Source organism: Galeopterus variegatus, unplaced genomic scaffold (genome assembly GCF_000696425.1).
Source record: "Galeopterus variegatus unplaced genomic scaffold, G_variegatus-3.0.2 Scaffold67, whole genome shotgun sequence".
NCBI classification, from domain to species: Eukaryota; Metazoa; Chordata; class Mammalia; order Dermoptera; family Cynocephalidae; genus Galeopterus; species Galeopterus variegatus.
In genome coordinates, this window is record NW_007726178.1 from 560213 (window position 1) to 586077 (window position 25865).

The 25865-nt window shown below is 35.8% G+C and overlaps 1 protein-coding gene and 1 long non-coding RNA gene across 2 annotated transcripts in view; both read right to left on the bottom strand.

Moving 5' to 3' along the window:
• Positions 1-25865, bottom strand: part of PHTF2 (putative homeodomain transcription factor 2) — a 145134-nt gene that overhangs the window by 85634 nt on the left and 33635 nt on the right. The window contains exon 2 of the mRNA XM_008577478.1: positions 23376-23455. Coding sequence (XP_008575700.1) covers positions 23376-23420 — 45 coding nt within the window. The 5' untranslated portion in view covers positions 23421-23455. The remainder of the gene's footprint in view (positions 1-23375; positions 23456-25865) is intronic.
• On the bottom strand, positions 10539-11771 carry LOC103594255. The gene is made up of 2 exons (XR_550838.1): positions 11254-11771; positions 10539-11220 (listed from the first exon to the last, which is right to left on the bottom strand). It is a non-coding gene; the product is annotated as an uncharacterized LOC103594255 (long non-coding RNA).

Here is a 25865-nt window from a genome sequence, read left to right on the forward strand (position 1 = left end):
CCTCAGGTCTGGTTGGGGTGGTGCAGCACATTCTTTGTAAACAAGTTGTGTGGGGGTGGAGTTAGTGTGCATGCGTGCCTGGGTACTTTTAGCTTGTTGCTATTCTTGTGTGTTCCTCAGTGTGTGAAGCAGCAGCTTGGCAGAGCTTGTATCTAAAACTAGAGCATGTTTATTTTGCTGGCAGCTGCTCAGTTTTTTCTTTGGACTTTGCTGGCAGCTGTTCAGTTTCTCTTTGGACTGCCTATATCTTAGACGTGAGTGTGCTGAATAAAAACTATTCTTTCTTCAAACAAGGCTCCAAGGACCTTTTCCTGTTACCTAGCTTGTAGACCTGCATGTGAAAGGTTTGTGAACAGGCTCCAGGGGTCTGTGAGTTCCAGACCCTAGCCCTAGCTCTACACAAGCATTTAAAAGAAAACCATACATGTTCAGAATCCCTTGGATCCTAGGGAAAAGCAGAATGAAAAAATTTTTCATCAAGTTTTGACTCCTAGTAGGCTTTTCCTCTCTATAATGCAGAAGACTGCTTCACACAATTCTCTCCTTTTTTGGGTATATATACTACACCAAAAATTTGTTAATTAGTTAATTTTAATATTGGTCTAATATTAACTGGCATATTTATAGGATCTACTTCCCAAAGGATTTAAGATATTTTAACATTACACAGTGCAAATTATAGTTCACTGAAACTGAGAAAGTAAATGTTAACTTAGAGAAATTGTCTATACTATATAAATAGTTGCTATATTTGCATTATTTAAAATTTTTGGATTTATTTGAAAATATGTATATGAAACTTGCTTGAAATGATTAAATTAAGATAGTCTTTGGATGACCAGATAATTGCTGTGACAGTAATTTTTTAAAATAAGATTTTTTTTTTTTAAAGGGCAGGACTTTAAAGGCAAAAGACATGGCTGGGCAGGCCAAGATTCTGACATTTACTCAGTGACTCAGAACACTTTAAGTGAAAAAAACCTCTCAGCTTGTTTCCTCAGGGATGTTCTGAAAATTGGACAGTGACTATAAATCATTTAGCATAGCACTTAGTATACAGTAAGCACTTCAGTATTGTTTTTAACCTCAGTTATGTCTAGCATTACATGAAATACCATAATATACAACTGGAGAAAATCTGTGTAACTGAACTTCATCAAAATAACCTCTCTTATATTTGTGAATCAACACAAATATAAGTAAGTGTTCTTGATTCCATTACATAATATTTCAAATACAATGAGAAGCTGAACCAATTTCTGATTTTCAGATAAATCAAACTATGGCATGAGCTTGTACACAGAGAGGACAAGGGATTGAACAATCATAAAAAGAAAGAATTTAATGCTGATATTAAATTATGTAGACAACAAGCAATTCTTAATTAAATATTTATTGGAAAAGCTAGCTCTCTTAGCCTTCAACTTTTATTTTAATTTATATATTTATTAATTACCTATAAGAGACATGAGGGGGGGGGGGGCAGAGCATTTCTCTAAGCATCACAGATACAAAAACAATTTCCAATTTAGGAAACTTCACTAAGAACAAAGTTTCAAGAGATGGACTCAACACACTGTGAAAAACAAAGTAAATTTGAGTAAACTTACCTAAACATTTTTCTTTTACTCTAAGAATTTCTTAACTTCTTATTTCTCATCTGTACGGTCATTTTTATGTGATGGTAAATGCAGATTTTCCTCATCTGTAGAAAGTTATTATATATCTACCCAAGTAAATGAAAAAGAAGTCCTGTACTAATTTGTGTCATACATAGACATTAACCTAGGATACTGTATATATCAGATTACATATTTAACTCAGTTATTTGATTTTTAAAATTTAACAATGTTAGACTATAGTTTGTTGACACCACAGTATTTGCTTTAACTCTGTCTCCAATATGCTTTCAGTAGAAGAATGCTTCTATACTCAGAAATGAAGCAATTTTTAAAAAATGGCATCTAGTCTTATTATATGCCCAACTTAAGACAATACCTTGTTTACAAAGGGAAATTAAATCAGAAAATCTATATTCATTAAAAAATAATTTATTTTATTGTTTTTTAAATGCAGGGGAACTAAGTAGTAGTAAGGGCACAGAACTAAATTCCTGGGTTTAATGACTCAGTCAAATTACTTTGATCTCTCTGGGTTTTCTCTTTTATTGCAGTAAAGATCTCTGAAGAAACTTCTCATTTTTCACAGATCGTTTCCCCAATCCTTCCACTCAGGCAATCATGTAATAACAATGTCTGTATCAGGAGTTTTGTTTGAGAAATAATATTTATAAAAATAAGGAATAAATTGAAAGTAAAAGTATAAAAAGTGTTGGTATTGGGTAATATTCATTTAAACAAAAAAAATAAATAAAACTTTTAAGCCACCCGAGATGGCAATAGGAGAGACTGTCTATCACTAAAATAATCACTTGACCACTACAGCCTATAGTTGCTGGGCCCCCATCTTGGATAGAAGGCCCAACCCTGGTTATTGAAAGATACCAGCTTTCTGGTTTTTACTCCCTTGCCAGTAGAGGCAGTAAATGTTAATAATAACAATAGCAGCAGCAGCAATAACAAAAAATATTAGCATTTATTATCTATCAAGTGTCTGACACACTTTCCATGTATTAAATAATTTAATCCTCACAACACTATTAAGTAGATTATTACTGCTATCCCTATTTTACAGTTACAAAAACTTAGGATGTACAAGGTTAAACAGTAAGTAGCAGAACCCAGGAATTCAAACCCAGACAGAATGGCTCCACAGCTGAGCCCTTACCCACCAGTAATTTCATTCATATCCTTATACATACAAAAAAACACCATATGTTCTTGTATTAGACCATTCCTCTTGCATATAACAAAATACCTGGAACTGGGTAATTTATAAGGATACACAATTTCTTGCTTACAGTTTCAGAGGCTGGGAAGTCCAAAATCCAGGAAACACAGCTGGTGATGGTCTTGGTGGTGGTGACAGTAATGTGGCAGGTTATCACATCGTAAAAATGGTGGAAGCAGAGCCAGACTTACCTCCTCATTTACTCTCATTTTAAAACCCTACGAACCACGCCCATGGCCACCATTTTTAATCCATTCATTACGGTATGGTGCTACAATCTAATCACCTCTTCAAGGCCCCACCTTTCAATTACCATAATAGGATTTCCCACCCTCTTAACAGTCACAGTGGGAGCCAAGTTTCTAAAACATAAAACTTGGGGGACACAATTCAAGCTTCAATGAGTTTGGGGGGAATATTCAATCCACTACAGTTCTCTTGCCTTGGCTCTGATCATTAAGAGGTGTCTGGGAAGGGTCACATTTAATCCCTAATCATTGTCAGATACTTCTTCCTCTATTGACCTTCCATGGGCTGTCTTGCCAGCAGGGAAGCTTTCAGGGCATGTTAAAAAAGCAAATAGAAATATACAAAACTTGGCTTCTGGTCAAGATGGTGGAATAAATGGTCCCCAGGGTCACTCTCTCTCACAAATCAACCAATTTACAACTATTAAAAAGCAAAGACAGCCAAACTGGGGTCACTAGAGCTCAGGGGAAGAGGAGGAGAGACCTACGGAGTTCATGAAGGCAGAAGAAGCCACAGTGAGAAAGAAAGGATGGCTCCCACCATTTTGAGCCCCAGCTACTTTAAGGCTTGAGCTGCAAGCCACAGCTGTACCCCTCCTACGAAGTTGCTTGGAGGTGGCAAGGGAGAAGAGGGCCTTGGTGGGCTCCAGGCCAGCAAGACCACTAACAGGGTTCCCAAGGACCCACACAGAGTGAAGAGCCACAGACAACTGAAAAAAGGAGCCACTCAGAGGCAGGTAAGTCATCTCAAGGGACTGGTGCATGAACCATCCTATGGAAAGTGTTTGGAGTATGGGGGGGGGGACAGGCCCACTGGGGGAGCAGTAGGGCACAGCATGGGCAGCTGATCTGCCCTCCAATGAGCACAGGACAACTCAGTGTAGAGTGGTCAGGAACATAGAAATGCAGGGGATGCAGTTTGCTGGAAAGACTCAGGCCCAGACCAGAGTTTCCACACAACCCAGCTGTACCAGAGCTCATGAGACCTGGAAGTACTTACAAGGTCAACAAGTAAAACCTGAGCTGCACAAAAAACCTTCCCCAGAGAATCAGCAGCAAAGCAGCAACTTAACTCAACCATAGGGTTGAAGTGCTGGTTCCCTTAGGAAATTCCCCCATTTTAGAAGTAACCAAAGGATAACAAATTAGTTCCAGTGCAGAGTTTAAGTGTTGGAAACAGTGAATAATCCAACACAGACTGAAAGAAAAAAACAAAAAACCCATAGATCAGAGACAAAGTTTGATATTAACCAGTAAGAAAGGTCTAACACCATTGAAGAACACCTATAAAACCTAGAAGGACTGGAAGCCCCCTGGGCTCCCAAGCCAGGGAGGTGGGCAGGCTGTGGGCCTCAGCCTTGACCCCCCGACAACTGCCTCCAGCCCAGCAATAACCCACCAGGCTGCTGTTCGAAGCACCCCAGCTCCTGAGCCAGGGCACTGGGGGCCAAGGGCCTCAGCCACACCCCCCCAACATCCACACCCAGCCCAGCAATACCACCAAGCCACTGCCAGAAGCACCCTGGGCTCCCAAGCCAGGGTGGTAGGGGGCCAAGAGCTTCAGCCACACCCCCCTGACATCTGAATCCAGTCCAGCAACGACTGAGCCACCACTGGAAGCTCTCTCGCCTCTCCTGCCGGAATGAGGGGGGTGCCACGGGCCTCAACCACACCCTCCTTCCTTCTCCTCCCACCCTATTTTCTTCCTCCTTTGCCTCTCCCCCTCCCCCAACTGCTCCTCAATATCTTAGAATGTAAAAAAATAATAATATTAATAAATATAAAACAGGAAAAAAAACAATAGAGAAAATTTAAAACTTCCTTCTTTTTAAGGGCTGAATAATAGTTCACTGTGTATATGAATATATACCAAATACACACACACACACTCACACACACACACACACACACAAAACTCTTCATGAAGTCCAGCTCACTCAGCCCTAAAGATATGTAAAATATTTAAGATTAGCAATCACAGTATAATTATAAGGATTACATGTGCTAATACATACTGAGCTAACAACAGTAACAGTCATGTGAAAAGCTCAATAAATATTGGCTATTACGTCATCTTGATGAACTGCACTATGCTTCCTTTTCCTTCATATTGCAGCATGAGAAAAGGAAAGAATGGATATGCTTATTTGCATTCTTTTAGTATTTATCATAGGATATAATCTGATGTATCATTCCAAAACATAACCCTGACTAAATCATGTGTATATAATATGAATCATGACTACAGCACCTTCCTTGTTTACATATTTCTAACAGTTTACTATAAATAGCATGAAAATTCTCTATGATATTTTCAAATGATTTTAATGCGAAGAATATTAACATATCTTCGTTCTTTAAATATTTTTGTATTTTGTTTGTTTTTGTTTTGTTTTGTTTTTTTTGACTGGTAAGGGGATCACAACCCTCAGCATGGTGTGGTCTGCACCACGCTCAGTCAGTGAGCGTGCACGGGCCATCCCTATATGGGATCTGAACCCGCGGCCTCGGCGCTACCAGCACCACACTCTCCCAAGTGAGCTACAGGGCTGGCCCAATATCTTTGTATTTTTAAAAATACCTAACATATTATTGCTGCTCATTCATTTGATATTTAAAAATGAGACCATGAACCAAATAATGCATTATTCAAAACTTGTTTGGCTTCATTCCAATTACTTATGTACAGTAAAATTAAAATGGAGAAAAAGTTAAGATAAATTGCTCCTGCATACTTAGTCTAGATCATCCAGAATTAGAATCTAAGGAACCTGGACTATTGTCATCATTGGTCAAGAAAAGGTTTGCTGTAATTACAAGAGACCAGGTGGTTCTAGAATTGCTACTAAGAATAGGTAGGCCCACAGTAGCTACACCTTTAATCTTCACTATGTAGGATTAAGGAAAACTATGTAGATGAAGAAATAAAATATTCACTTACAATATTTGTTAAATTTATAATGAACCATTTATCTAGATAAGACTGAGCTATCGTACTAACCTTTGTCAAGTACACTGTAAAAGATTTGCAATCTTACACTACACAGACCAGTATTAACTTCTTTTACTGATGAGACAATGAGACTTTAAGAGAGATGTCAGGAGGTTTTACAACTAGTATTTGGAGGCAGAAACCCAAGTTCTGACTTTCAACTTCATGCCTTTTCCACTCACCATACTCTTTTATGTAGCTTGTTATCTATAGGCCAGCATTTTCCTAAGTATGTTCTATGTATACTCAGGGGAAAACTTAAGTTAAATAATTTGAAAAATGATGTTTTCCCTATCCTCCTCTTAGACAGTGGATTGCACTGCACATTATTTGCATTGTGAAATACTGTAATCATAAAACTTGTTTACCTTTGTCTCACTCAGTATTTCCCATGATGATCTGACCACAAAATCCCTTTATTCCACTAACACTTAACTGGCATCATACAGAACACACTCTGGGAAATGTTGCGATGGCTAAAGAATTATGTTTCATACTTAACGTAATGAATATTCAGCCCAGAGACTATTTCACAGATTTGATTGCTCAACAAATTAAATTAAGTCATTTTAAATAAGTGCCTAGCTTGGTGCATGGCACATTAAAAGTATTCAATTTAGGGCCGGCCCGGTGGCGCACTGGATAAGTGCGCCGCTTGGGAAGCGCAGCGGCGCTCCTGCCCGAGGGTTCGGATCCCACATACAGACCGGTTCCCGCTCACTGGCTGAGCGAGGCGCGGGAGTGACACTGAGGGTTGCAATCCCGTTGCCGGTCCCCGGTCCGGTACGGGGGCAACACTGAGGGGTGCGATCCGTTGCCGGACACGGAAAAAGACAAAAGACAAAAAAAAAAAAAAGTATTCAATTTAGGGCCGGCCCGGTGGCGCACTGGATAAGTGCGCCGCTTGGGAAGCGCAGCGGCGCTCCTGCCCGAGGGTTCGGATCCCACATACAGACCGGTTCCCGCTCACTGGCTGAGCGAGGCGCGGGAGTGACACTGAGGGTTGCAATCCCGTTGCCGGTCCCCGGTCCGGTACGGGGGCAACACTGAGGGGTGCGATCCGTTGCCGGACACGGAAAAAGACAAAAGACAAAAAAAAAAAAAAAGTATTCAATTTAGGAATGAAGAACTACATACACTAAAAGTTTAATATAAATATTGCCTCCTGACAGCACTGTTATCAAAGAAGCAAACATTTATCAAGGTAAATCCCTGAAATAATGGAGACAGAAAGACAACAATTCTTACCCTCATGGATTAGCAGGGGAGATTAATTATACTTCAAGTCAGGCTGTGATAAGAACTAGAATCAACAAAATACCATTTTAACACAAAGACAGAAGAATAACTGATATTATAAAAGAGAGTCCCAAGTAATTGTTGTTAAATGGAGCAGAATGAATTTAGCTTTTATCTATACCCTAAACATCTCAGGATATTAATATCTAGGATGTTAAGAAAGGATCAAGGTCTCTCTGTAGCTTTTTCTGTCCCTGTTCCTATGCAAAATGGATTGGTCCCATTTCAAATTTGTTTCCTCAAAGAATACAGTCAAATACTGCTAATGTCACATCAAAGAGACTCGGAAGCCAACCTGAATAAGTTCCTATTGGCAAGATAGAACAATCATTGAGGACATCATTAAGAACAAAAACTCCAAAAGGTGGAAACACATCAAATATCTTTAAAGACAAAGTTCATAATGAAAATTAAAAACACACAACACAGTGTTGACCTTTGGAGGTTGCTACATAACTACCACATTACTATTTAAACTTGTAAAAAGAGAAAGAATCAAGGAGAGAAGAAAGCACTATACTATTGCCATGAAAATAGCACACACAACTTTTCCACAGGAGCACTAGCAAGAGACACTAATCCAGTCTCCCAGGGATTATGAAAGATGTCCTTGAGGGGAAAAGACTAGCTTTTAGTTTTAAGGGCCAACAAGAGCAAGTTAGGGGGAAAAAAAAAAAAAAAGCAGAAGTGGGCAGTCTAAACACTAAGGTAAAAAAGCAGCATGTGGAGACTTCAAGTAGTTTTAATTGTTGGAGGGATGGTATTAGAAGGTAAGAATAGTTGAAGGCTGAAAGGGGTAAGCAATGAGGCTATAAAACTATTCGGAGTTAGATTAGAAAAATCCTTAAAGTCATTGTGAAGAAATTTGCAGTTTATAACACATGTAAGAAAAAGCCTTTGAAGAGTATTAAATAGGCAAGTGACAAGGTCAAATTTCTGTTTAAGATAAATCACTCTGGTGGGTATGAAAAGAAAATACTTACTGGAACAAGAATGAAGGAACAATAAAGGAACAATGAAGGAACAATGAAGGAAAGGAGACCATGGCAGATTTGAGAAATATTTAGGAGATAAAGGCAGTAACAGAATCATGATTTAGAGGGAACTTTATGTAAATTCCTACAGCACTTTAAAGGAAATTCTATTGTAGCACTTACCATAAAGTATAATAGTTATTTATTTACATTTGCTTCACCCATGATGCAGAGTTTCCTGAAGATAAGAACTCAAAGTCTAATACATAGGAGGCCAATCATAAATGTTACTTAAGTGTAGATGGGTCCAAATCCTACCAGGACATTATTTTGGGGGGTGAGGGAAAGAGAGAAAGTCTTGGTAATAAAAGTCTTTAATCCTAAAAATCAAACTGTACTGGTAAAATGGAATGTATTGAATTTTCCCTATATAAAGTCAATGTAATACGGCTCCACCTAGTAATTTTTCCCCTTAGTTTTCTACCAGTAAATAAAATAAACCACATAACAAAGTGTCACAGCAGACAAAAAAGCAGTAATTAAAAATATATCCTGCTGCCCACCATTTTGAGATTAGAAAAATAAGACCTCATCCTCTGATAACTCAAAGCTCTAAAAGAATTAAATTTAAATAAGGCCACCTTACTAACTTGCTCTTAATATCCTGTCTTTTACCTTTTTAGAGATTGTATTAGCCCCCTTCTCCACAAACCAGGTAAACCAGACCTCTTCATCTGAAATTCTAATCCCATCAAAAGAAGTTGGGTGAAAAGACACCAAAAACAGAAAGCAAACTAAAGCAAGATATCCCTTAAAATGACTAGCTAAAATATATCCTAATAAGGATATTAATACTGGGCAAAAGTTCAAATGGGAAACTTCTAGATTGTATACCTTTTCCAGCATTTTATTCTCTGTGAATCAGTTCTTGGTTCTGAATCAACAGCTTTTATTTGAATAAACTCTACGGGCCATTTGGCAAAGAGCAATTTAGCTTCTAAGTTACCCTGTTAAGCAGCATTTATAAATGTCATTCTTTGTGGAACTATAAACAAACAGCAGATTAACAACTATGTTTTAGTTACTCTCAAGCCTTTCAAGGCTGGTACATTTGCCTAATTTTAGGCTGCCAATGGTAATCTATAAATTAATTTCACCACAATGTCTGTTACCATGGTTAAAAATAAACTGACTGCAAGATATTTGGAATATAACTGGAAAACATTATATCCTTGACTAACATCTCTATTTCAAATCTATTCACCAGAGAATGAAAGAGGTTAGAGACTAGTTTAACAGTATGTCATAAAATATTTGTCTTTCCAACACCCCACAGGTATAAGAAGCTTTATTCATTAAAGAACTTCACCTCTGTTCAAATGACATCGTTTCTTGGATCTCCTCATACCTGTGTAAACAACCACTTTAATTTTTAGGCACTGTACCTGGCAATTGCTGTCGGCAAATGAGTGCTTCCTTTAAATGAAACAACCATTCCATTTATTTAAAAAAAAAAAAAAAGTCATAAGCAAATAACTGCAGCATTTCAAAGTTATATACTATGTAGAAATGCCTAGTTCAGATATACCAAGGTATCTGCAAAACAAAAATTAAAAATCTATTATCAAATACTCAACTTCCTTTTTTTTTTTTTTTTTTAATTGCTAGGTTTCATACTCCTTATCTGAATGAACAGTTTTCATCAATAAAATATGAAGGATCACTTATGATTACAACTGAACTCAAAAGTGAGCTGTAGAGCAGGTTTGTAAAGTGATAAATTTACTTGGTAAGAAATGATTCACTTCATTTGCTTCACTCGATAGAGAATTCTTTGCAGAGAAATGTCATGAACAAGAGAACAAAGCCTGTCTCTCACCAAAGAGCACCTGGATTAGGAGTTTACAATGATGTTCTGTGGATTATCTAATACATCAAAGTTTATTAGAGTATTTCCTTTTCAGAAACAACTACTGTCTCAGTCTGGAGTTCTCTATCCTATTTCATATCTTCTATTAGTACAATAAATAGTCTTCGAAATAGAAGATAAATGCTGCTAGAGGAAGAAATTATTTTTCAACAAAGTACTATTTTTCTGGAAAATAGTTGTGTTGTAATACGGGCAGTATTATTGTTTTTAAAAAGATGCTTAAGCTATTTACAGGTCAGAACAGAAGAGTGGGTATTTGTCCTCTAACATCACATGATTTTCAAAGGTTGAAAAAAAATGGTTTCCTAATTTATGATCCAAAGAAAAATTGTCCCAAATTAAGGTGTGAACAAAACTATAGTATCCCATTTTATGGCCTTGCTTAGGTGAGAGTGCTCACTGAGTGAACAAATGAGATTTAAAAATTAAAATAATTTAGATCATTTTCTCACAAAGCCATAGCAAGCCTTTGTTGGGGACAGAAGTACTTGAACCACAGCAGTTTTATCTGTAAACACTGAACTTCTTTATGCATGATTTTCACCTGCCCATCGCATGTTGCATTTCTTACTGGCACAGTGTTCCAATAATGGAGTGTGGTTGTCATGAAAATGCAGTGTTGACACTATGCCACTATAAATGTGGTCAGAATCAGACTCAGTGTTGACATTGACATGGCTGACATTGTCCTTGGAAAAGGTGTTACTTTCAAGGAGCCTCTAGTTAAGTGCAAGTGATTTTAATCATATTAATTCAAGGACAGTGGATGGCACTTCTAGGTAAAGAAAAGATATATACATGTATGTTTCTACCCATCCTCTTTAGTACACCTAAGTGGAATTAATAACCCCAGTGTTTGGTTCTGTAAGGCTGCCTAACTCCAGATATCCCTTAAAAGTACACACCTAGGAAGTGATCAAAGGAAACCTTTTACACACCTAGAAAGTGATCAAAGGAAACCTTTAAATTAGGGACTGACTCCCTTAGAAAATCACAGTGAATGTTCAAGGAGTTTGTAATGACTTCGGCTGGCGACTCGAAGTCTGTTTCCCTAACCAATACTACACTTTCTTGTTTATATTTGTTTTACTATTTCCTATTCTAACAAAATTTGTTTAGCAGGCAAACAAATTGATGCAGATGGTTAACGTGAAAAGGGGATACTGCCACTCTTTAAGGATTGAGTATAGAACTTTCACCACCACTAAATTACACAATGAATAAAAGTACAAAACACATGATTCACTGACTATATACCTCAGAATTAACAGTTGCTATATAATATATAGATACTTTTATATCTGTCTAATGTTTTTACAGTCACCAGATACACCATCATTAAATACAAGTTACATAAATGTGTAGATACCATTAGTTAGAGGGTTACTTATTATTGCTTACATCAGCAAGCAGCAAATAAGGGCACAGGATTTGAACTGAAGGGAACTACTGTCTATCACCAGTGGCATTAAGATATAACACTGAAAATACTCAACTTCTAAAGAGAACAAATATAAAATAAATACTAAGCATTTGGATATTTATGTATTTATAGTGACTGAACATGGTAAAAAGATGTCTCGAAAACCTTAAAAATAAAGAATTTTCTACTGATATTGTTTCTGTGAACCCAATACTTTTATTCTCAGAAGTACGGTATATAGACCCGATTGGAGTATGTAAACATTACTGTGTTGTAGCCCATAAGGATATTGCTAGGGAACAGTGCAAGGTATTTTTTCTATTTTTCCACTTTCTTTATCAACAAGAGTTGAATCTATTTCTATTAAATACTGCTACTGCTAGTTCAAAAAGTGAAATTCTATAATTCATAATACAATTGACAAGATCTCTAGCCTAGGTTAACCAAAAAAAAAAAAAAAAAAAAAAAAAACAAGACCTTGAGTTCCTTTACTTCTCAACGTCTTAGTTTTCTCATCTGTAAAAATACTAGAAAGGTTAATTTCTAAGGTAACTTTCCCTCTCCACATTTCTGATTCTTTAGTAAGTTAGATTGTAGCACAAAGTAATCTCTAACAGTGATAGCCTCAGGCAAAAAAAAGAAAAGAAAAGAAAAGAAATGCGGGTTTCTGAATCATTGAAACCCTGTAAAGCTGTCAACAAAATAATTTCATTGGAGTACTTGAATTTTTACCCAGGAAGAAGCTTTCTCTCAGGTTTTACTTTACAGCAATGTAATTCATATACCTACATTTCTACTAACTGATTAAACAATAAATTAGGATAAGGCTATAGAATTGAAAATTCATAACAAAGGAGATCAGATAAATCATAAAGTGTTATAGACTAAAGCCATAAATAATAGACAATAACACACATGAACCAAGAAAATATTAGAAAATGGTCATTTCTGTCCCATCTGCAGTGCCAAAATACTTTTGGAAAGAGTCAAAAAAAAATTTTTTTTAAAGTTTGTTCATTTAGGCCGGCCCGTGGCTCACTCGGTAGAGTGCGGTGCTGATAACACCAAGGTCACGGGTTCAGATCCTATATAGGGATGGCCGGTTTGCTCACTGGCTGAGCGTGGTGCTGACAACACCAAGCCAAGGGTTGAGATCCCCTTACCGGTCATCTATAAAAAAAAAAAAAAAAAGTTTGTTCATTTAAAGAAAGATACCCAGAAAACTTACCAAATATAGTACAGTGCATTCTTCAAAATTACCATGCAAATTAGGTGGAAGCAAACTTAAACTATATCTACCCATCTATTTATCTATTCTATTACTTTTCAATGCATCATTTGTTTTGTTCCTTCCTAAAACACCTCTCTTTACCATTAAAACGAAGTACTTCAAATGATCTTGGATAAAGAATGACATATGCTGAGGAAAAAACTATTTTATGCTAAAATTAAAGCAAAGAATAAGGGAGAGAGTAATTAAATGCAAATACAGAATTCTCAAGAATACGAAAGGAACTTGACTACTTCATCTAATGGTGTTTTTCCATTTTAACAGATACAGAAATTGTCAATCTAAAAGAATAATTAACCAAAAGCTTTAATTAACTAAATATATATTAATAACAACAGTCCATATTTGGCAAAAGTGAACAGAAAAGGCAGAGAAATTGCTATAGCAATATTTATTGAATACCTACTGTACACCAAGCACTGTACTTGTTGTTCACATGTTATCTCATTTAATCATCATAATAATCTTAAAAGGATTCTCACCCAATATTATAGATAAAAAAAACTAAGACTTAGGGCTGGCCCGGTGGCGCACTGGATAGTGCGCTGCTTGGGAAGCGCGGCGGCGCTCCCGCCCGAGGGTTCGGATCCCACATACAGACCGGTTCCCGCTCACTGGTTGAGCGAGGCGCGGGAGCAACGCCGAGGGTTGCGATCCCGTTGCCGGTCCCCGGTCCGGTACGGGGGCAACACTGAGGGTTGCGATCCGTTGCCGGACACGGAAAAAGACAAAAGACAAAAAAAAAAAAACAAAAAACAAAACTAAGACTTAGGAAAGTTAACTCACCCATGGTTAGTAACTAAAAATAAAATCAGCCAACCTAGGATCACTCAGGAAAGCCAAATATGTCCTCCAGTACATAGTCTGTTGTATATAATTAGCCACAAATATAAAATCCTGTAGCATCAAGGAAAATAATGGTTTTTCAATAGCCTATAGCAATTACAGAAAAAAATACATTCTCATACATTTGATTTCAATATGAATTTGAATTTTTAAAATTTCATATTTGGACTCAACTGCTACAATTTTATGACTAATAAAATGATTAATATTTAAGTGTATACATTTATATACAATATTTTTGGGGCCTAATGGAAACAATCAGCATTTTAAGAGACAGTCAACAATCTACCACAAAGTAGATTTGACAACCCTCCAAGACTAGAACATTGACAAATATACACTCTGGTTTAACTTAAGTGCACTTTTTAAAAAGTGAAAGGATGTTATTATTATTTACAATAAATAAGACAGGAAACCTCATAATAGCTGAATTAAAGAACACAAATATCTATGAATTTATTAAGAACTGGAAGCAGAAAACTGCCTAATTCTGCACAAACTTATTCCTTAATACTTCATATAGGAGGAGCTAAGGGACTGACAATCTTAACTTTTAAGAAACTGAGGAAAATATTTAGGATCCTGGTCTTCTTTTATTTAGTTCTATACTGGTAGTCTAAGATGCAGCTTCAAAGAAGGAAATAAAGCTACATTATCTCCAAATGGAATCCATTAAAACCAACAACATGCTTTAGATATATTTCTGTAGTAGGTTGAATAGTGTCCCACAAAAATACATGTCAGCCAGAACCTCAGAATGTTACCTTATTTGGAAATAGGGTCTTTGCAGATGTAATTAGTTAAGGATCTCAAGGTGAGATCTTAACTTAGGTGGGCCCTAATTCCACTGACTGCTGTCCTTATAAGAAGAGAAGACACAGAAACAGAATGAAGAAGGCAATGTGAAGATGGAGACAGAGATTGGAATGATATATCTACAAGCCAAGGAACACCAAGGATTGTTTACCAGAAGCTAAGAGAAGGCATGGGACATTTTTTCCCTCAGTGCCTCTCTCCAGAAGGAACCAACCTTGCTGACACCCTGATTTTGGACTGCTGGCCCCATGAACTACGGAAAAATAAATTTCTATTAAGTCACCCAGTTTGAGGTCATTTGTTATGAAAACCCTAGGAAACTAATAAGACTTCTTATAATATCTTAATATAAACTTTGAGTTCATCTATTTCATTATCACAATAAATCAAACCATGATATATATACATAGGAGCACTTTAAAAAAAATATTATTTAAATGTATGGTGGTATTCTAACATCATCATCATCATCACTGTTGTTGTTAAATCCACTCATATGCATAAATAATATTAACCATATCTTTTTTTAAAAAATGTATACCTCTGCAAAGACCCTCACATCAGAAGTCACCTTTAAAAAACTCAAACGAGTTATATAAAAGTCTCTTTAGTCTCTTTTTCAAAGGAGCTTTATTACAGGAGAACAGTGGCCTGATTAGTCAGAAGGAACAGTGGCCTGAAAGTCAGCAGACCTTAGTTTTGGTTTTATCACTAATTCATGACTATGATCAAATTATTAGCCTTTATGGGCATCAGGTTTCGTATCTATAAAGCAAAAAGTTTAACAGGAACTAGATGATTTCTAAAGTCAAACTCTTGACTACGGCATAGGACAGTTTCTTTTTCCCTTGTAAACAAGTAAAAACTAAGACCCAAATTATGTATGCTAGAGATACCTAAACTGGAAAGAGAGTGTGGGTAGAAAATTAAGAACTTCATGACAAAAATGAGAAAGAAAAATCTTAAGTAAATAGGCAAATACTACAGCAACTAAACTAACCAATCTATTTCTGTTAGGACAAGTCTTATTTTTGGTGAGTAAGTGACATTAAAAAGGAAAAGGTGGAAAACATGACCAATGACTGAAGCAAGCAAAATCGAACTTTATAAATGCCACTTAATCATGACTTTGCTGTATGAATGTTTAACAACAAACCCCGATAAAATACCCACTGTTCTAATACTGGATATCAGAAGTCTGACATTTTATGTTTTTCATTTACAAGTATCTTTTTAGCTTCACGAGAATCTTTAAAATTCATGAAAAAAGTATTCCAATAAGTTGAGGGGAGCAATTCCTCTATTACGTTAGGGGAATATGGAACAATAATAATAATAAAAATAACTCTCTTTAAAGGCATACCCTGTGTGGAGCACTAGGATAACACTTTACATAAATCATCAATCAATTCTCATCAATTAGTAATCCAAATAAATATAAAAGATGGTATTATCATCCTTTATATACATGAAGAAAGTGAAACTCAGAGAAGTTAGGCAACTTATCCAAAATCATACAGACTTTCAAGAACAAAGATTCAAACATCTGCTTTCCAAAATCCAAAACCTGTTTTCTTTTTCCTTTTTGTCTTTTTTACTGACTGGTAATGGGATCGCAACCTTCGGTGTCGCGCCCATACCGGGGACCGGCAACAGGATTGCAACCCTCGGTGTTGCGCCCACACCGCACTCAGCCAGTGAGCGGGAACCGGTCACCACATGGGATCCGAACCCTCGGCGGGAGCGCCACTGTGCTCCCAAGCGGCGCACTCTCCAGTGCGCCACCGGGCCGGCCCCAAAACCTGTTTTCTTACCGATTAAGATACTGTGCCTCATACAGTGGTCACCTTCAGAGCGTGAAGGTTTTTGACCTGAGTCCTGTTTTACACAGGTGTTCAGTTTATAAAAATTCATCAAGCTGACATAGTGTGTGATTTTTCTGAATATATATTACTGGCCTGTGGGTGTCTCTTTTTTCCCATTCCTGAACTTCTCTGATGCCATCTCATTCTCTCCTATGTCCACAACTTTCTCTATGTTGTGGTAACCTATCTGGAGGCTACTCCAGGCTATCGTCCTTCTAACTCCTCTGTGAAAGAAGCAAGAATCTTTCCCAACAGCTCTAATTTTTCAAAGCGTTTGTAGAAGGACAGCTTGGGTTTCTGGACATACCTTGACCAATCATTGTAGCCAAGGGGGTGAGACACCATCTCTGGACTTGCCTTAGCCACATAACCATCTGCTTGGCTAGATGGAAAGAAGAATATATGTAACACAGACATGATCATTAGAGAAATTATTGAGTACTGGAAGACACTCTAATTTCTTATCTACTATATTCCTAGACATGAGATAATTACTAATGTTATTTATTTATTTATTTTTTTTTGTCTTTTTTGTCTTTTTTCCGTGTCCGGCAACGGATCGCAACCCTCAGTGTCGCCCCCGTACCGGACCGGGGACCGGCAACGGGATTGCAAACCTCGGGGTTGCTCCCGCGCCTCGCCCAGCCAGTGAGCGGGAACCAGTCTGTATGTGGGATCCGAACTTATCCAGTGCGCCACCGGGCCAGCCCCCTAATGTTATTTTTAAGAGTGGTACTTCATATTTACCGAGCAATTCGTAAACCACTTAAAATTTTTTTAATCATATATATATCTGCTTTTTCTGGCAGCTGGCTGGTGCAGGAATCCAAATCTGTGACCTTGGTTTTATAAGGCTGTGCTCTAACCAACTAAGCTAACTGGCCAGCCCTAAATCATATTTAAAGTTGATTTACTCTTTCACAAACTGTGTGAGGCACACAGGGGAAGCACTACTGTCCACAGCATACAGAAGGGAATTGAAACTCCAAGAGATTAAGTAACAGATTCAGTACTACAAGCTGGTAAATGTCACAAAATCAAATACAGGTCTGTACTCTAAGCACAGTGCTATTTCAACTATACCATACTATAAAGCATGATAGTTTAAAATTACATTAAAGATTTAATAGTACATAATGACAAAGTGGTTCAAGAAAAAAATCTTAAAAGAGAAAATGTAGTAAGCCCATTTGTCTATGGCTCAGTATTTCCTTTTAGTAGATCTTAATTTTCTATCTACTACTATAACCATCCAGAGGCAAAAAAAAAAAAAAGGCCTATATGGGAAATCGTATCCCGTCAGAAAGCATTTATATGTGTTATTCAGGATGCTTTCAGTGGCAATGAACTAAAAAACCCAACTTCAAATGACTGAAAACATAAGGGATTTATTATTTCACACAAAAAAACCCATAGAAGGACATTTCCAGAGTTGATTAATTCTGTGGTTCAAACAGTCTTGAAAAATTCAGGTTATTTCTGTCTTTCAATTCTGCCATCCTCTGCCTATTGGCAAGCTCCTTTCATGGGAGCAAGGTTACTACAAAACCTTCAGGCAGCTCAGCCTCACCAATGTCCAGAAATAGGAAATAGACTATTTCATTCACTTACTTACATTAAATTAGTTAATATATGAAACACTTTTAAAATGCCTGGCACATAACAAACATTATATAAGATTGCTATTATTATTACTGGTTCTTTTTTTAAGAGATAGGAGACTTTTCCCAGAAGGATTCATGTCTCATTAGCCAGAATTGAAATACATGTCCAATTCTAAGCCAGTCACTGGTAAGGGAAAGAGAATACTATGATTGGCTTAGATTACTCAGGATTCACCCCCTCTGAGACTGTCGATACACACTTCCTGGCCACAAGGCCTTTGAAGGAGAATGAATTCCTTAACAAAGTAGAGACTCTTCCAAAAGGGAAAAAGGTCAGACATAGTTTGGGGTAGGAAATTCACTATATCCCAGTCCTCCACCACATCCTTTCTTCTCACGGAGCTAAAAGAAAAGGAATCTGGAGGCGCCTTGGGGCTTGTTCTCACAACATGGAGAAAGTCATCAATGGTAGGAAGAAATAAGCTAACTGTAGAAAAGTAGGGAAGGAAAAAGAGGCAGATAGACATATCTGATGGTGCTCTAGTACTGGGATTCAGTCAACCCCAAGATAAGCTTCATCACTCTGCATGATTTTGCTGGAAAGCCAATATATTTTCCCTCTTAAGATGGTTTGAGTTAGGGGCCGGCCTGGTGGTGCACTGCTACAGTGCGCCGCTTGGGAGCGTGGCGGCACTCCCGCCGAGGGTTCGGATCCCACATACAGACCGGTTCCCGCTCACTGGCTGAGCGAGGTGTGGACGCAGAACTGAGGGTTGCAATCCCGTTGCCGGTCCCGGTCCGGTACGGGCGCGACACTGAGGGTTGCGATCCGTTGCCGGACACGAAAAAAGACAAAAAGGGAAAAAAAAAAAAAAAAGATGGTTTGAGTTATATTGGTCGCACTTGCAAAAGAATCCTGACTGATACAGGAAGGATAATCTTAAAGGTAAGTAATAGCGCAGGTGTTTGGAATTGAAAGCTGAGACTTACTATTTCCTAACAATCTTCATGACTGTGGGCAAATTACCACTCTGAAATGCCCTACATGTACTTAAGTATACACATACATACTCACACACACGTGTATGCACATGCACATGCATATATACACACAGCTGAACTTTACTAAAAAGGTAGAAAACATAAAATTCTCAGCTATTTATAGTTGACAGCAGTTATCAGTCAACTTCATTTTACTTGGTCTAGTTTCTCATTTAAATTACCAAATGAATCCCACTGTTGGCTTATATTTAGAAGCCATTAAACATATTCATTCAAGTTTTCTTGCTGGCAATTGACTCCTTAAAGGCAATGACCAAACTCTAAAGCATACAGTCTTCCTTGGTTCTATAAGCTAAGTTCACTATTTTACTATCTCCATACAGTGTTGCTAGTGCTTTTCTTCCTTTTTAAATTTAGAAGTATTTCTATGCCATCCTCCTCTTATATATTCATCTCCTAAAAATAGAAACTCATTCTCTCATAATTTGATATACTTAGTCACAATAGAATCCTATGGGTCACTATTTTTAAAGGTATATTTAGTGTGTCAATTATCTCTGAACCCATTTAATTTCAGGTCCCCATTAGGATTCATTCAAAAGATAAATAATTCCTTCTCCTTAGAAATGAGAAATAAACAAAGAAAAGAATGAGAAACTAGAAATATGAAATCAGAGTATTTTGTCACAAAAAAAAAATTCAACAGCCCATTATTAACTAAAACTTACTCTGGTTTCTCCCTTGTTGTCACTCTTGTTGTATTAACTGTTCCTGCAAATTACTTTGTACCAACAGGAACTTTCAAATTATTCATGGCTATGATGACTACAATAATACAAAATAAACTTTAAAATTAGGTAATAAAGGACTCAAAATCTCAAAGTAAACCATGCATAGAATAATTTATTAAAAGATACCTGATATTAATTAGAATTTCTATATACATTTATAATAATTCTAAATAATCTGATTGTATTTTTTCCTGGAAATACCACATCTGATATTAGAGCTCATTTTAAAAACAGTCCACAAATCAAGTAATGGACTTTGGGGCTAGCTAGTGTTCAACACCCAAAACAAAAAAAATGAAAACATCACCATTTTCCAGTGGGTTACAACTAAACAAACATTCAAGAAAACAAAGGTTAATATTTATTGGTTTTCATTTACTGCGATACTATGCACTATAAGCTGAATACTACTGAATAACAGTCACAAAATCAAAGAATGTTAACATATCACAACTTTTTAAATCACCTAATCCAAGACTTCATAACTTGGGTTTCAAATCAGATGTGACATTTTGTGTATATGCACATTATATTCTCTTTTCTTTAGATAAGATCCTTAGCTTTCATCACAATTTCAAAGGGATCCATGATTAAAAAGAGGCTGAGAACCATTATCTAGTCAATGTAGAGAAGCGGTAATTGAGGCTCAAAGAAATAGATATTTGCCCGTGGTCAAATAATCAGCAAGTACAGCTTCAGTATTCAAGCCTAGTTTTCACTGAAGCATAAACATCTCTAAAAGGAATTTTATAAACATACATTTAAGAGAAAAACAAATCTATATGACCTAAGAGCAGTTAGGGGAACTCACGGACTGCTGATTAAAGGAAATACTAAGATGGCAGACATGAAGCATGACTTGAGAAAATTTGTCCAGTATGAAACAGAAAGACAGAATTCTAGGAGGGTCATTCCCAAGAAAGGAAATAAATAAATAAATAAATGATAGAATATCTGAATATGACTGACTGCAACAAAAGAAATTTTATAGTTCTATCAGAGATTTTGGAGAATTCAAAAAACCAAGCAAAAGGTAAAAAAAAAAAAAGTTACACAGATTAGAAATATCATAGTACATTATATGATACAGCTCTAAACGATACATAAACATAATAATGTAAGCACCAAATACTGACAAACACAATTTTTCGTCATTGAAAAGATAGGGGGAAGAGGCCATTGGCGAGCTCGTAAAACAGTTAAATCCTTATCATATAGTCAAAAATCAACAAGTAACATCTACAATGAAATGAACAAGAAAAGACAAGATAGGCATGTTTAAAACATAAAATAAATAGCATAAAAAAACCCAGTGGTATTCAACAAGGCACTATTGCATTTGGGGAGGGCAATTCTTTGTTATTTGAGGTCATCCTAGAGCACAGATCAGCAATCTAAGGCCTCTGAGCCAACTCTAGCCCATTGCCCGTTCTTGTAAATTCAGATTTTTAGGAACACAGCCATGTCCATTCATTTTACATATTGTCTATGGCTGCTTTTGTGCTACAACGGCAGAGTTGAGTAGTTGCAGCAGAAACCTTGTGGCCTTCAAAGCCTAAAATGTTTACTATCTGGCCCTTTACAGAAAAAGTTTGCCAGCCCGTTGCAAGATATTTATTGTCTCTGACTCCTATCCACAAATGCCAGTATTCCTTCAAAGTAATTATGAAAAACAAAACCTCACACTCCACATTTGCAATCCCTCTTCCCAACTCCCTACTTGGGATGAAGAGTGGTAGAACTTTGGTTTGAGAACCACTGAGCTATAAAAAATTCAAAATGATTGACACTGGACAGCAAAAGTTGGTAAGGACAGAGAAGGGTAAGGGGCCGCAATTTCTTTTTTTCCAATAAGACTTGAAACACCAATCTTTCAAAGTATTCATGTGTTCCTTCAAGAAAATTAAATTTAAAAGCAAAAAGGAAAAAAACAAATTCAGTTTATGTTTCTGACAACTCTTTAACATAAAATATGTGATTACATTTGCTGGGGTATTTTGTGACACCATTTGTTATGGTTGCTCTGGAGAATTTTTTGGTTACATATATCCAAGGGTGCTAGGTAAATGACACTTAGAGAAGAGGGGAGTTACTGTGGTAAGTGAATATGAGTATAATACTTCAAACTCTCCAATCCCAAGAAGGGTCAGTCAACCAAATACTTCTTTAAATGATCTTCATTGAAATTTGAAATGTTTAACATAGAAAACAAAATAGAGAAAATATTTAATAAACATTACTACCATAAGCAGAAATTAAGAACGAGAAAAACTTTCAAAGATATATGTAAATTTTTTTTAATTTTTAAAATTTTCTTTAATTCATAATTTTATTTTATCTAGCTCTTTAGTTAAGCAGACTGGTTTTTTAATTGACTGGAAGTTTAAAAGCAAAGGTGACACTAATAAAGAACCACAAAAGATTGAATTAAAAGTATGTCAGCTTCCAATTAAGTACCTTATATGAAAAATGTGATATTGCATATCTGTGGCATGTTCTACCCAGAAAATAAATACAGCCCAAAACAGGCTATATTCTTCAGTTTGTCTAATTTTTAAAGTGTTTTAATTACCATTTATTTCCAATTCAAATAAATTTAAAAACTATCTGGGTTTCCCCATATAAGAAAAACTTTAAATATACAATTATATTTTGTTAATAGAGACATGAAGAATAAGGCATCAAAATTTTTTTAAATTGTGAAAACAAACAATTCACTACATACACTAAAAATCTAAGATATTATATAAAACGACATACATTTTAAAGAATGTAAACAATACTGTTTAGGAGTAAACAGTTTACTGTATTTTCAAAAAAACTGTATACTCTTTTGGACTTTAAAAGAAAAACATTACATTGGTCAAGCTTACTTTGAAATATATAGGATGGCACACCTAGTTAGGTAGTTATGACAATCCTAAAACATCAAATAAACATTTTAATATTTCAGTTTAGAAAATACAGTTCCCAAAGGTTTATTTTACTGAAAAGATCCAGCTGTTGAATTATAACTTAAAACAAATAGATGAAAAACTAATTTCTCTTGATATAAAAAGTTATAAAATTATAATTTCTCTGCTAACCTAGCTTTCTTAAAAAAATAATTAAAGCAAGAAAAAATGTCAATGCTTTTATAAAATGCTAATTATATCCATAATCCTGGAGATCTGGTTTATATTATAACTGACGATAATTAATCCAGCTACTTTGATACTTTAGAGTAAAAAGTGGAGAAAAAATATTTTTAAGCATCATCTTTCTAATTTATTTAGAAATAAAATTAGCACAAGGAGAATCAAAATAATCTTCCCCTTTCTCTCATCCTAAAATCTATTTTGTCATTATTGTGGGCAATATTTGACATTAACCTATAGCACAAAATAAACATGCATTTTTGGAATTAAAATATTTTAAAATTTAAAGTTTTGACTATCAACTTACCTTCTTTTGATACCAGACTATAGCATCTGTGACTTTGGACGCCATTTATTCCACTGAAATCACACATTCGTCATCTTAGGCTGTGCAAGAGAGAAAAACAAACGGCTTTACTTCCACCTTCCAAAAAGAGACTGACCAACATGCATACATAGCACTCTGGTTACTTGCAGAGCAAGGGGCATATGACTATACTTATATTACACCCTTCCTCATTACTATTTTAGCAACAGGTTCTCTTAAGTAAACAAAAATTAGTTGCCATAATAAAAGAAAATTCTTTTTGCATGAATATAACACTTGAATTTTCTCACAAAATAGTTTAGAATTAAAAAAAAAAACCTTTTAAATATATTTCAGAATTTCCCAGGTTATACTTGAAATTTTTCATTTATAAATTCACATATAATAGAAACCAATTCACTCACTAAGTAACAGTTCAGTTTTGCTGTAGTTTCTAGGAACTAGTACCAATTATTATTGCTAAAAATGATGCTAGAAATGCCAAAAATTTATAATCATATTTATTTTCACTGACACTCAGCAAACAAAAAATTGAACTAAAATGAAATAACCAGAGAAGCTAAAATTTATGTTAAATAATAAGCCAATGTTACAGTTAATTACATAGGAATAATTACTTTTAAGAAATTCCCAGATATGTTTCCTAATAGTGTTTAAAACTTTACCACAGATCATTTCATAAGCATCTTTCTTGTGTTTGTCTAAAACAGTACAAAATACTAAACTTAATGGTGCCTTAGAGAATTCTAGACTGATTCCAGTTAACACTGGAATACTTTTATAGTCATAAGATGACACTGGAACGGAGGGCATCTCTGGTATGATGTTAAAAGATGAGCCTAAAACAGGTACGAAAGCAGATACAAGGGCTGGTCAATTAGCTCTGCTGGTTAGAGTGGTGTTATAACATCAAGGTCAAGAGTTTGGATCCCCATACTGGCTAGCCACAAAAACAAAACAAAACAAAAAGCAAATACAAGCCCAAGAACTCATTACAAACCAGGATCATCCAAGGCCACACAGGATCTCAGGGAATCCTGAAAGTAAAATACCTTGATGAGCCAATCCTAGCACATACAGATCTGCAACTGTCAGATGCTAACACTACAGTTTGCCACAGTAAACAAAATACCAGAGGTTTTATATACCATTCTTGGGAACCTGTTTGCTTCTTGAGCATATTAAAATTCAAATACAATGAAAATTATCATTAGCAAGTTCAAATGTTCAGATTTTCAACCTCTAAAATTTAAAACAGAATTTATTTAATGCCTGTATTTTTGACAATATCATAGTCCAAATTATTTTATTACCTTCTCTAAGATATTAATGATTCCACCTTAACTGATAAAATTCAAGCAAACTATGTTTTGACATTCCTGACAAATACCCTGACATAATGGAAGGAGGAGAAGCACAGAGTCAAAAGACCTGGATTCAAATATTGGCTCCACTACCTATTTAATTTTGAAGAAGTCACTTAACCTCTCTGAACCTCAGTTTCTTCCACTTATAAAATAGCAATAATTGTACCTACCAATCCCTTATAGGATTTTTTGACCAATAAGCAAAATACATAAAATGCCTACCACAATCCAGAACAAACAGTAGATGTTCAATTATAATCTTTTAAAATTAATTTCTATATTTAAAAACTCCCCAATCCAGGAATTTGGAAGTATTTATATTTCCTTTTTTAAACATGGCAAACAGTTTAGAGAAGGAACACATGCAATCAGTTTTTGTTGACAATGAAAATAAAAATAGCTACCTGATTATCATAAGATCGCCATGTCAATTCTCAACTACAGTATATACAGACACATGGATTATGTAGAGATTTCAAAGTTCATCTCCACTTAAGTTTCTCAGTCAGGTATGACTTCGTTCACTTCTCTCACTGGGGTTTTTTGGAGACACTTTCCCTTACTGATTTCAAATCTCCTGTTTTGGTTTTTCTGTCCCGGAAGCCTCTGAGGTTTATTAACTTTTAACCATATTTTGTCCTAGAGCTTTTCCCCATAGATTCTGCTGGGGAACTATTCATTATAACATTGCAAAAATTATATTTGTTTGTCAGGATAACTGTGTGTGCTTTCCAAACTGGTTATAACCACCCCCCTCCCAACCCCATGCAAATTAAGAAAAATGGTACAAAAACACGAAAATATAAACTTTTCATTTTACTCTCCTTTGACTTTACCCAATCTTTACTGATAAAAAAATTCCAGATTATCTACCAAGATAAAGATCCTGTCTCCCAACCCCCCAAAAGTACAAATGAAATACATTCCATATACAAAATGTGAAAGAATTTTTTATCACCCACTCTGTTAAATGTATGAGATATTTATCATATTTAGGAAATATTTAAATGGCCACATACAAATAATAGTATTTTTTTAAAAAAGAAAAAGCTTCAATGAAAGTGAGGAAAACATTGCCTAACTCAGAGTAAAATATCTAAAA